General features: G+C 45.5%; 1 protein-coding gene across 3 annotated transcripts in view; it reads right to left on the bottom strand.

Annotated features, from left to right (window-relative positions):
- Positions 1-13,808, bottom strand: part of gkap1 (G kinase anchoring protein 1) — a 26,740-nt gene extending 12,932 nt beyond the window's left edge. Inside the window, exons 1-3 of one of the 3 annotated variants that reach the window (XM_078396193.1) lie at positions 13,305-13,807; positions 1,595-1,756; positions 379-456 (exon numbers count right to left, since the gene is read on the bottom strand). In XM_078396193.1, the coding sequence (XP_078252319.1) occupies positions 379-456; positions 1,595-1,756; positions 13,305-13,568 (504 nt within the window). In that variant the 5' untranslated portion in view covers positions 13,569-13,807. Of the gene's footprint in view, positions 1-378; positions 457-1,594; positions 1,757-13,304 lie in introns of all 3 variants that reach the window. The other 2 variants (XM_078396192.1, XM_078396194.1) reach the window with 2 other exon arrangements.

The following is a 13,808-nucleotide window of genomic DNA, read 5'->3' as shown; positions in this document are numbered from 1 at the left end:
ATAAACTGATTTTGGAATGATACAGTCAGATTCCGATTCGGATTTACCCTGAAGTGGACAAGATACCATCCAGGGAAATAAAAAGGAAATTAAATAGCTACAGATACCGGAAATCTGAAATAACACAAAATGAGAGAAATACTCTGCTGACAACCTGCTGAGTATTTTTTTCATATTATTTACAAGTTCTTTCAAATTATAGAAGTTATTAACTGTTCAGGAGTACCTCTTTTATTATAGAGGAGGGACACGGAGGATACATTTCATGTAACACCTTCATGGATCACTGCTAGAACTTTCAGATCTTTTGCCATGCAGCTTTTTTTTTTAGAAAAAAAGCACAGCAAATTTAAATTTCATATTCAAATGCATACATACATCCTTATGCTCCTCGTATTCCAACTTGCTATTCAGTAAAGCTTTTTGGAGATCTGCTTCATACAATTCGCTGGTGAGCTATATATAGAATTAAAAATGCATTCAGAGCAGCTCTATCACAAGTTCCAGAAATACTCTGATAACATTATAGCATTTATTGAATGAAACTTTTTAAAAATATTGTTGTGAAAACATAATCAAAATATACTTCCTGCAAAATATTTCCATTGCATATATTTCCGACCTAAAATTTGGGGAACTGAGTGGCATTGTTTGTCAATTCAGAGCATTTGGGTTCATTTTGAAAGGGGGGAATGGAATATTGGTAACAATAAGTGCCACAACTAGGTATTTTGGTCAGTGGTTTATTTTTCACTCTTCCCTCCCTCCCCTATCACTAATTTTCTTTTAAAACAAATAATTTATTATCTGGAATTGTTCCACATCCTCCTAGCTCAGGTTCTCCATCCATGAAAATATCACTGAAGAATGACCATGGATAAATGGGGCTATTTAAATACAATAAATGCATGCTAGTCAAGCCAACTGATCTGAACCCACAAAGCCATGTTCAATATTGACAGCAATTTAAAAGAGGCATTTCAGTGTTAATTTCCACCCATCTCACCTACAGGATCAATTGGATTGTCATTAGCATTGCCGTGACATTTCAGCGCTGTAGCTATGTTCACTGTAACTGCCTCATTCTAAACCTCCATCCAGAGAGAGCGCACTGGCATGTGTAAAACCATGACAAAAGGACATCTGGTCAAAGGATATTCTATCCCAGAAATGGTGAAAGCCATTCAAGTTGAGTAATATACAGGCATTGTGCCAATTTGTAAATTTATTACAGCATGCAGATAAATACCATAAATAAGCCCAGTTTCAAAACCAAATGGGTACAATTATCTAGATGAGATAGAAAACTGTTCCGAGTTTCACTTCACCCAAAATGATATGGAAGAAATGCATTTAGTGATGCAGATATCGGACTAAGTTTTTACACACACAAAAGCTCTGCAAATTGATAAAACTGCCAATTGTCAAATACACAATGGTTAGAAATGTTTTTTTAATGCTATTATGCATTAACAATTTCAGCCAGGATAAATATGAACCAATTAGTTTGTTGGTGAAATAAGTAATGGCCAGTATTTTTGCATGTTCCGCAGATAATCAATTTCACAGTGTTGTAAAAATAATTGTTTCTCACCTGTTCATCCTTTTCTCTCCACTGCTCCCACTTCTCGCCCTCCGCCTCCGGTGGATTCTGGCAGTTCAGGAGTTGCTCCGATTGACAGGGTGCACTGCTCATTCCGGTGATACCAGCAGAACAAGATTTTGAAATACCTTTCCCAAAGGCCAGACTTCTTAGCTTTATATTATGAAGATAGAACAAAAAATCATGAACTTATTATATATTTTTGTGTAAAGTTAAACATTCTCGCAATACTTCAACATTACGGTTCAAAAGCAAATCCTGAACTAATTGAAGAAAAAAATATGCTGTCATTTGTAGTGTAGGAGATTCTGTCCAGTGTAGGCCAAGAACTCGGTAGTTACAAAGTTAAGGGACGACAACCGCAAGACTTTACTTGTAGGTTGACGTTTACTTGGGAACTCTCAACAAACCTTCCACTGCCCATATCAATAATGCAAAGTGCAGAGATAAAAGCAGGATAACAGCAAATACTGTTGTCAGGAACTATGTACAGATACAATATTCATACAAATATCATAGTTTATAAGAGGACGTATTTTCTTCATATAAAGCTCAATTATAGTTTATGAGGACATATAAAGCTTAATTATAGCAAAAACGTGTTGCTGGATTTCAAATTAATCGACTGTAAATCCTATGGGATTCTCTAACCTGACACACAAATCCTGTGTTCCCGCCGTGTGAAACTTGGATCATAAAATTTAAACATGAAGATTTTGAACATGAACATGATGATCAGCCATGATCACATTGAATGGCGGTGCTGGCTTGAAGGGCCGAATGGCCTCCTCCTGCACCTATTGTCTATTGTCTATTTTCCATCTTGTAAGCTTTAAGTGCAAATATTATGCAAGTTCAGCTACAAAGGCTCACTAATATATTGCTACAGGTTTACTCTTTTTGATTAACTGACAAAAAATAGGAAGGTAGCCAGAATCTCACAGTTTACCAAAGTAGCTCTACCCTTGAAACATGATTGAATTAAGATTTTTTTTGTAACAGAGATTTGGAGACTGTCATTGTAGGTCATGTTTTCAATTCCTCTGGAACAAAACGGGGAGAGAGTGGGGGAGTAAAGAAAAACAACAAGTTATTCTACAGGTAATAAATAATAATAAGTTACACTGGAAATGAAGAAAATAATTACACTTTAAAAAAATATACATTGATTGAAAATAATTATTATTTGGCAAAACTAAGAGAGTCAATCAAAAGCCAAGTTAAATGGGTGAATTAGCATTCTCACTTGAATTTACAAATATTACAATATTAGGGATGGAATATGTCTTTTTATTCATTGTCAGTTTGGCACAAGATTCCTTTCAGCCAAGCAAGGCGATGAACAGGAAGAAGATAAAGGGCAGTTTCTGGATCAAATAGGTGGAGGGGAAATTCTCCTAAATTGGAAGATAAATGAAATCTCTTGAACATGTTTACAATAAGCTTGCTGAGAGAATCGCAATCAAATGTACAGGTGCATTGAGTAAGAAACAATTTACTTGCAGACTTTACAAATAAACACAAGCATGGTCATTAATTTGTGCAAGTAACCCAAGCTCTAAAAAGACATTCAAGAGTAAAATAAAACCTTAATATGTGTGCCTTTAAAAATTCAGCTTGAAATTACAAGCCAAATCTGTTATTACAATAAAAATGTAATATACTGTATTCCTAAAATGTTTTCAGATCAGCTTGCTGGAGTGTACAATTCATGGAAAGCAAAAATCCTTATAGCAAGGACCTATTTCCTATCCACACCATCCACCCCCAGAGATTCATAAAAGTAATCGTGCGATTTGCTCAAACACAAAGATGGCCATTTGTGCACACTGGCATGGCTTTGAAATTCATCAGTTTAAAACCTGACACCACAAAAAAATGACAGCTTTGTTCTATTCTCAGCTAGAATCAAAATACCTTTTAGATGACTGACTTAACTTAGCCTGAAGAAACAAGTGCTACGTTTCATGAGCAAACTAAGCTATTTGGTCAAACAAACCACCACGGAGAGTTACAATCTTTGGCTCAGATACTGATATCAAGCAGGATACAGAAAACTAATTTGGTCTCAACCTTAGAGTGCCAGATGTCATCAACCACGAGATAAATAAATTCCACTCATCACTCGCGCAGATAGGATTATCACTTATTGATTATATAATATCATCAGGTTTGCAGCCGCCTTTAACTGGACAGATGTCCGGAGCTCCTCACAAGTGACAATTCACAGCCATCATTCTCACCAAAAGATTGGCACCCAATCTACACTACCAAATGGTGTGATCATTGGTAAGAGTTGCTTGCCTTTCTATAATCCACAATAAAGATATTATTCCTCAAGCAAGTATTAGGACTCCTTGTAATAATGTAGGAAGCCACAGACAGAAAGGTCAAAGCAAGTGTGAGATGATGAATTAAAAGGCAGGCAACTGGAAACTCAGGGTCACGCCTGCGGACTGGAAGCAGGTGTTCCCCAAAAAGGTCACCCAATCAGGCAGTAAACTAGATTAGAAATGCATGTGATTCGCTGCTTCGCCTGGAAGGGCTATTTGGATCCCTGGATCATAGGAAGGGAAGAGGTAAAAAGGACAGAAGTTGCACTGCTTCATTTACACAGGAAAGTGCCGCAATATCCGGAATAGTTAGTGGAGATACAAGAGTGGACCAGGGAGTCACGAAGGGAGCAATCTCCAACAGTCTTCCCAGGTGAAGCAGTGTTTCATCTCTAGGTAACTCAGTTTATTTCTGTTTAGTTCAACCAGTCATCATTTTGGCTCCGTTTATCTTATCCATCCCTTTCCCACCCCCTCTCCGACTGAAAACTACTCTTCTTGAAGAAGAGACGCAGACCTAAAACACTAACCGTTTCTCTCTCCACTGAAAATATATCTTTTCCAATTAGTGATCCCTATCATTATTCAGGGGCCTTGTTGAATGCCAACTTCAACTTATTCAATCATTTGTGATTTATCTAGAGCACTCTTTCCAGAAAATACATAATTGAAAATGATTAATGGGCAATCATATGGTAGAGGAAAACACATACACCTGGGCACATTCTATTTTTTTTTTATGTAAACAGCTAAACTTAAAAAGTTGATATCTATCAAAAATGATAAATTCTTCCGAAAAAAAGGTAAAAATTCTTCCGAAAAAAACTGGAATACAGTTAAGGTAGACACGGAAGTGTTCAGCAAAACGATCGCCCAGCCTGCGCTTGGTCTCGCCGATATACAGGAATACAGTTAAACCTGGCATTATTCTGTTGTGCAATCTGCAAAAGGCAATTTCAGGGAGGAATTCGGAGCACCAGCAATACTAAGCAACTGTACATGGACAGATGTTCATCTGGCCACAATTACAGCTTTATTTCTATGGCTGTGGATGTTGTCTATTGTCAGGCAGATTTGTATGAATCACCAATGTACATCCTTCAACCCTTGTAATGTTATAAAGAATCTTTGAGTGCATGCAAATGTGAAGATTTCCAGCCTATTGCATTGCTGGAAACAACCCCTATCTGTACTGGAAGGGAGGAGGTGGTAGAATTTAATTTGTTTAGCAATCTTTCCATAATGAAACAGAAACACTTATTCATCACGGTTCCCTTATTTGAAGTGCATTCTGCTTGATTGGAATTAAAGTATAAATTGATGGAAAATTCTGAACATTTTCTGCTCATTTCTGAAACCAGGTAAAAAGGAGGATCTCACTTTCTACTGTTCATTTATATGATTTAGTATAGGTGTCAGAGATTATGGGGAGAAGGCAGGAGAATGGGTTAGGAGGGAGAGATAGATCAGCGTAGACGTGGCCGAATGGCCTAATTCTGCTCCTATCACTTATGATCTTACGATTTATGGTGTATGATAGTGAACAAAATAAAAATCACAGTAGTTTTTTCCATCTTCATAAGATTAAGAAAGCAGAGTTTTCCAAGCATTTGGACTGAAAGTAACATTGGAGTGGGTGGCGTATTACAGAAGATGATTTCTGTAACCTGTAAACATTTTAATGCAGAAGTTAGCAACGAGCTTGCCATTCCCACAAGGTCTTAAACTGTCCCCCAGACTGTGTCATCTTTTCAGTTACTTTGATTCTCATATCCTCTTCATTCCTGGTTCCAACCTTCCCCAAAATCCTCCATCTACTCCAGCCTCAAGTGTCCTTCATTCTTATCTCATTCCCTATTCCTACCATATTTGTCTCTTCTACGATATTCATCTCCTGCTCTTATGACCCTCTTGATGAAGAAACCATTTCACTTGATGAGGAGATTCCAAGTAAGTGAATTTTAAAGTCTGAACTTGGGCTCAAAAACAAAATCAGAAAACACATTTCTTAGGAACATTCTCAGTCTGAAGAAGGGTCTCGACCCGAAACGTCACCCATTCCTTCTCTCCTGAGATGCTGCCTGACCTGCTGAGTTACTCCAGCATTTTGTGAATAAATACCTTCTCTTATTTAAAAGTACATGTTTTGAACAGTAGGAGCCAAGGGCTAGTAAATGGAGTGCAATTGAAGATGAAAATTCATCTAACATCAACCCGCTGAATCAGCGGAAATGCCTTCAACTGTTCCTGGTCAAAATCCAAAATGATCACTTTTGCAGGTGCAATTTGTGATTTTTAATTAATTCCCCTCCAACTCCAGAGTCTGAAATGACCAACTGCATCATCCACAACCATTGCATTCTCCATCACAGACAACCCCATGTGATTGTACCTCATATCCTACATGAAGCTAATGCATTTCCACCAACATAATCTCTTCCCACTCCATCGAAGGGATTTATCGGAGTCGCTGCCTCAAAAAGGCAGCCAGCATCATCAGGGACCCACACCATCCTGGCCACACAGTAATTTCACCCCTGCCATCAGGAAGAAGGTTCTGGAGCCCGAAAAATGTAATGTCCAAGTTCAGGAACAACTTCTTCCCAACAGCCATCAGGCTATGAAACACTACAACCTCAATTAAGCTCAGAACTACAATAGACTATTATTTTTATCATTATTGCACTACTATAGTTTGTTTTTTGTGTGTACGATATATATAGTATATATCGACCACAGAACCAGCCAATTTCCATTTACCAATACTCTCCTCCGCCTAGCAGAGCTGGTCCTTACCCTCAAGAACTTCTCCTTCAACTCCTCCCACTTCCCCCGAATCCGAGGCGTAGCTATCGGCACTCGCATGGGCCCGAGCGAGGCCTGCCTCTTTGTAGGGTACGTCGAACACTCCCTGTTCCAGGCGTACACTGGCCCTATCCCCGAACTCTACCTCCGCTACATTGACCATTGCATCGTTGCTGCCTCCTGCACCCATGCAGAACTCACTGATTTCATCAACTTCACCACTAATTTCCATCCTGCACTCAAATTCACTTGGGCCATCTCCGACATCTCCCTACCGTTTCTAGATCTCACTGTCTCCATCACATGAAACAGACTTTTGACCGACATCTACTACAAACCTACTGACTCCCATAGCTATCTTGACTACACTTCTTCCCACCCTACTTCCTGTAAAGACTCTATCTACTACTCCCAATTCCTCCATCTAGTCCGCATCTGCGCCCAGGATGAGATGTTCCATACCAGGGCATCGGAGGTGTCCTCATTCTTTAGGAAACGGGGGTTCCCCTCTTCCATTATAGACGAGGCTCTCACTAGGGTCTCCTTAATAACCCGCAGCTCTGCTCTTGCTCCCCCGTCCCCATTCGTATCAAGGACAGAGTCCCCCTTGTCCTCATATTGTCCTCAGCCATCGCAAAACCGCATATAATCCTCCAACATTTTTGCCATCTCCAACGGGATCCCACCCCTTTCTGCTTTCCGCAGAGACCGTTCCCTCTGCAACTCCCTGGTCAACTCATCCCTTCCCACCCAAACCACTCCCTCCCCAGGTACTTTCCCCTGCAACCGCAGGAGATGCAACACCTGCCCTTTTACCTCCCCCCTCGACTCCATCCAAGGACCCAAACAGTCTTTCCAAGTGAGGCAGAGGTTCACTTGCACCTCCTCCAACCTCATCTACTGTATCCGCTGCTCCAGGTGTCAACTTCTCTACATCAGCGAGACCGAGCACAGGCTCGGCGATCGTTTCGCTGAACACCTCCGCTCAGTACATCTTAAAAACATAGAAAATAGGTGCAGGAAGAGGCCATTTGGCCCTTCGAGCCAACACGGCCATTCATTGTGATCATGGCTGATCAGCCACAATCAGTAACCCGTGCCTGCCTTCTCCCCATTTCCCACTAATTCCGCTGGCCCCTAGAGCTCTATCTAACTCTTTTTAAAATTCATCCAGTGAATTGGCCTCTACTGCCTTCTGTGGCAGAGAATTCCACGAATTCATAACTCTCTGGGTGAAAAAGATTTTTCTCATCTCAATTTTAATTGGCCTGCCCTTTTTTCTTAGACTGTGGCCCCTGGTTCTGGACTCCCCCAACATTAGGAACATGTTTCCTGCATCTAACTTGTCCAGTCCTTTTATAATTTTATATGTTTCTATAAGATCCCCTCTCATCCTTCTAAATTCCAGTGAATACAAGCCCAGCCTCCAATTTTTCCTCATATGACAGTCCCGCCATCCCGGGGATTAACCTCGTGAACCTACGCTGCACAGCCTCAATAGCACGGATGTCCTTCCTCAAATTAACCTACCTGATCTCCCGGTGGCTCAGCACTTCAATTCCCCCTCCCATTCCCAATCTGACCTTTCTGTCCTGGGCCACCTCCATTGTCAGAGTGAGGCCCAGTGCAAATTGGAGGAGCAACTCATATTTCACTTGGGTAGTTTACACCCCAGCAGTATGAACATTGACTTCTCTAACTTAGGATAGCCCTTGCTTTCCCTCTCTATCCTATCCCCCTTTCCAGTTCTCCCACCAGTCTTACTGTCTCCGACTACATTCTATCTTTGTCCCGCCCTCTCCCCCGACATTAGTCTGAAGAAGGGTCTCGACCCGAAACGTCACCCATTCCTTCTCTCCAGAGATGCTGCCTGACCCGCTGAATTATTCCAGCATTTTGCATCTACCTTTGATTTAAACCAGCATCTGCAGTTCTTTCCTATACATATGCACACACACACACATATATGTGTGTGTGTGTGTGTGTGTGTGTGTGTGTGTGCGTGTGTGTGCTTAGAGTATGTTTATAAAAACACACTGAACTGTTTTTCCTCGCGTTTATTATGTTATTTACAGTGTACTATGTTTACATATTCTGTAGTGCTGCTGCAAATGAGAATTTCATTGTTCAGTCTGGGACATCTATATCTATCTAATATAATATAATAAACTCAGATCTTATATATGTATATATGTATTTCTGAGATTTTGTTGTGGACATGTGGACCTACAGCCAAAACGGTAAACGATAGCGCCACAATTTCAGCACCACCTTAATCACCATTGTCCTGCTGATTGCTAATGAATTTTTTTATTTAAATTGGTCTTATATTTTGAAAGTTACAGAAATTTAAAAGTTTAAAAATCACCTTTCAATCCGACTTCTTAAAGGTACTCAGCGTGTGATGCGCAATGGGACACGTACGACTTTAATTGCGCTTCCCTCCCCACTCCCCCAAACAAGATGACCGCTGGCAGGCCACCCACCCGGGGTCAGTGGCTCCCTCTCCCCTTTCCTCTCCCCCCTCGCCCGCGCCGGGCCCCGGAGGAGACCCCGAGCAGGAGGGAGATGGTCATCCACCCCATCCACTGATCCTTCCCTTCCATCTCCTCGAGCGCCCGCTTCAACTGACGGCGTCGTCGAGTCCCCACTGCCGCTAGGGCCCAGCACCTCGCACTACCACCGGAATACAACCCCGAGCGGGCAGCTTCTTCTCCTCCCCCTTCAGCGGCCGCTTCAACCGACGGCGTCGTCGTCGAAGGCCGCTTCCACCAACGGCGTCGTTGATGACGGCCTCTTCAACCGACGGACTCGTTGCCACTGCACAAATATGGCGACCACTCTCCTTCTTCTCCTCCTCCTCCAGCTCCGCCATCTTGTGCATTCCTCCCGCCGCAGAGCTGCCCGCCGGGAGGTGTAGTCCCAGCAGCCGCACGGCCCCAGCAGCCGCTCGCCGGCAGTCAGAGCTGAACGCACGGGGGGGGGGGGGGGGTGTGTGTGTGTGTGTGTGTGTGTGTGTGTGTGTGTGTGTGTGTGTGTGTGTGTGTGTGTGTGTGTGTGTGTGTGTGTGTATATATGCATCTGAGATGTGGTGACTGAACTACAGCCAAAACGGTGAACTATAGCACCACGATTTTAGCAGCCCCTTGATCACCATTGTCCTGGCAATGCCTTACTACAAGTTTCATTTGAGATTTTCATGAGAGATTTTAAAGTTTAAAAATCACCTTTTAAACCAATTTCATTACGATCTTCAGCGTGTGACGTCACAATGGGACCCGCAAGAGTGCTAGCCAATGAGGGAGGGGGGGCAGGGAGTCGCGGCCAATGAGGAGGGAGACTGACTTTAACAAACGCGCTCCTCCCACCCCGGAGGACCAGCGGGAGGACCGCCGCCCGTCCTGGCATGCCTCACGCCTCACCTTCCTCCCGTGGTGCAGCGCGGTGCTTGAGGCGTCGGCAGACGGTCAAACTAGATGGCCGTCGCCCGCCACTGATCAGCGCTGCCTCTCCGCTCTCCGTCGTTCCCCGCAGCTCGCCGAAGAACAGCACTGAACACACGGGCCAGGACCCAGGGGACACTCCCCGCCCGCAAACGGGTGCACGCATCGGTAGGATCTGCCGTCGCCATTCACCGATCGCCGTTGCCGCCGTTCAGCGCTGCACGCACGGGGCACAAGTGGCTTTCGCCGCCAACGGGTCCACAGATCGGTTGGGTTGCTGCCCCCGTCACGGTCCCGGGGGACGCTCCTCGCTCACTTACGGGTGCACGGATCGATAAGGTTGCTGGGCCCGAAGGGAGTGGTAGAGGGGAACGGAGTAGGGGAGGTGGGGTGGGGGGGAGCAGAAGGGGAGGGGGAAGGGAGGGGGGGTGTGGTGGTGGGGGGGAGGGGATGGGGGAGTGGAGGGGAGTGGGTGAGGGGGGGAAGGAGTGGATGAGTGGGGGGAGGGGGTATGGGGTGGGAGAGGGGGATATGGAAGGGATTTGGGGGGGAGAGGGGAAGGAGTGGGGGGGGGAGGGGGGATGGAGTCTGTGAGAGGATGGGGGATGGAGTGTGTGAGTGGGGGCGAGGGAGAGGGATGGCGTGGGTGAGTGGGGGGCGGAGGGGAATGGAGGAGGAGATGGATTGGGTGGGAGGGATGGAGGGGGGAGGGGAAGGAGTGGGTGAGTGGGAGGGAGGGGAATGAGGGGAGTTAGCGAGGGGAAGGTGCTATACCAATGCAGGAGAGCTTTGGGCCCAACGGATGACCACCGGATTAGCGTGTGAGCCGTTGGGTTGCCATGTTGTCTTCAGCTCCGGTGCATGCGCAGTAGGGGGAGGGTTGCCATTATGTGTTCTGCTTCGACCACACACTCTAGGCCCAATGGTTACGGGTCCGACGTGGGGGGATCACCTGCACTCCCCGCTGATTGGTCTCCAGCGCATCCTGATTTGCTCCTGCCGCTCACCCCCACGTGGTGTCCATTGATTGGCTACGACCTCCCGCTCGATGCCCGATTGGCCCAGGACCCCACGTGGGGGGGGGGGTGCGCCGACGCTCCCCGCTCTGATTGGTCTCCGGCGCGTCCTGATTTGCTCCTGCCGCTCACCCCCACGTGGTGTCCATTGATTGGCTACGACCTCCCGCTCGACCTCTTTATTTTACATAGGAACTTTATTTCCTTGAGATTCATTTCATTTTTTTTTTAAATCAATTTATTTTAAAGAAAGGGTGAGTGGGGGGGTGAGGGTGCTAGACCAATACAGGAGAGGCTTTGGGTCCACAGCTCGATCTGATGCTACTGACACTCCTCCTTTGTTGCAGTGTGGCAGCAGAGGGTCAAAGAAGATGGCCGCCGGCAGGACAACCTTGCGGCCACTCTCCTGCTGCTGGCCATCGCGACGGCCGCCTGGGGCCGGGGTGAGTGGCTCCCTCTCCCCTTTCCTCTCCCCCCCTTGCCCGCACCCGGACCCAGGAGAGACTCCCCGGCCGGCAATGGGTCAACGGGTCGGCAGTTGGAGGAGAGCAGGACTCCCCGGCCTCCAACGGGTCCACGGGTCATCAGTTAGGGGAGGCCCGCCGGAGAGGTTTGGACCCAACGGGTTCACGGGTCCTCTAGTATGAAAATAGAAAGACACAATCCCAGACAATGCAAATTGCAGAGGTTATGCCCTGAAGTCGAAGGACAAAAAATGGCCTTTTGTCCAAATTGCATTTAGATATTTTATCAAACCCTCAGTATGTTGATCCATTTAGCAGTTAATTTGCTGTCTTATCAGCTCCTGGTCGACATCAAATAGCACCATGGAGACACAAGGGACTGTCGATGCTGGAGTCCCGAGCAAGAAACAAAATGCTGGAGGACCTCAGTGGGTCAGGCAACAAGTGAAAAGATGACTTTTAACGTTGGGAGGACCATGGTAGGACCATGGGGTTTATTCACACACCCAGCTGGACAGAGTAACCTCTGATATATATTACATCCAAAAAGATAGAACACAAGAAACAAAATTACAAACAAAAACGAATTTTGACAATAGTTTCGGTGTAATTTAAAAAAAGACATCACCACATTCGCAGTTTAAAAAGTAAAAACATTGCCATACTGTGTAATTCAAAAAACTGCAGATGGTGGATCCTTCTTCAGACTGATGGAGTCGAGAGGGGGGTGGGCAAAACTGAGCAAGTGATCATCAATACAGATGAGGCAGGTGATTAGCAAAAATGGAGTAGATAACATGCTAGGCTTGAAAAGGAGAGAAAAAGGGTGTCAGGTAATGAAAAAAAAGCAGGAGTGAAATGTAAAACTGGAAGGGGATGGGTTATGGGTGGAAGGGAAGAGGTAAAAAAGAGGGAGACTCACTCATGCATGCGTGTAGAGAGGAGGGGAAGACAGCAGTATGACCAGGTGATGGAAAAATTGTGCTGTGTACAGCTGCAAATTCAATGTTCATACCTTGGGATGGCTATCCAAGCAAATATGAGGTGTTGTTCTTCCAGCTTGCCAGTGTACGCACATTTCTCTCACCATGTCTCGCCATCCTAGTCACCCTGATCCTTTCCCCTCCTCTATGTGCTCATCTCCCTTCCCCACGTCCAATATTTCTTTTTTTCTCCTAATGTCTCTTCTCCTGTCCCCTTCCACTCATATTCCTGGAACTTTATCTCTTATCTGACACCCTTTTTGTCACTTTTCACCGCTAGCCTTTGTCACTTTCTCCATCCATCTGCCAAATACCCCCTCACCTGTATCCACCTGCCACGCCAGACTTTGTCCTACTCTTACCTCTTTTTCAGCTTTCTCCCCCCCCTCCCCCCTCCCCCCTCATACCAGTCTGAAGAAGGGCCTCGACCCGAAACGTCCTGTCCATTAGCTCCACATAATTCAAGGATGTTCAGTCTGAATCATTAGATTTAAATCGTAATGTATTTCTGCCATAGAAAAAAAAATCACAAAACTAATACAGAACTTCAAACCCTTCCATTGAGTGGGTGTGAGTGTGTGCAAACACCAAGCACAGGTCTGTATTTATCTTCTGCATTAAAAGCCTCCACAGCTCCGGCCTCCGGCGGACTCTTACCTCATTCGCTTCGCTTTGCTGCTGCCCTTTCTTCTTCTTCCTTTTCTGTTTCTTTTTCTCATTGCTGCTGCCACCGCCTGCGGCCCCAGACTGCGAGCTGTTGTTTTTCTTCGCAGCTCCGACGCGGGCACCTTTCCCGACCCGGTTGTTGCTGTTAATCCGCCCAGAGTCCGAATCCGAATCGGATGAATCACCCTCTACCCTCAGCAGCGCAAAGCGAGAGGCTGTGGTGCGAAGCGAGGCCGAGCCGACTGCTGCCGCCATGCCGAAGGTCTTGAATTGTGCAGAAAGGGAGGATCGGGACGAGGGAAATGTAAACGAGCAGTGGTGGGAGTGGGGAATGCAGGAAGGGGCAGAAGGTCGGGACAGAACTTGCAAGACACTGCAGCCGCTCCGTCCCCGGAGCGCGAGGCACCACCAGCCGAGTTCCAATAGAACGAACGCGGGACATTCGAAGGCTCGCGTGCGCGCACGAGCGGCGATACTGGAAGAAGCGCGCGCACA

This window comes from Rhinoraja longicauda, chromosome 3 (genome assembly GCF_053455715.1).
Source record: "Rhinoraja longicauda isolate Sanriku21f chromosome 3, sRhiLon1.1, whole genome shotgun sequence".
In the NCBI taxonomy this organism is placed as follows: Eukaryota; Metazoa; Chordata; class Chondrichthyes; order Rajiformes; family Arhynchobatidae; genus Rhinoraja; species Rhinoraja longicauda.
Note: the sequence above shows the minus strand (reverse complement) of the source record. Positions and strands in the feature narration are given on the sequence as shown.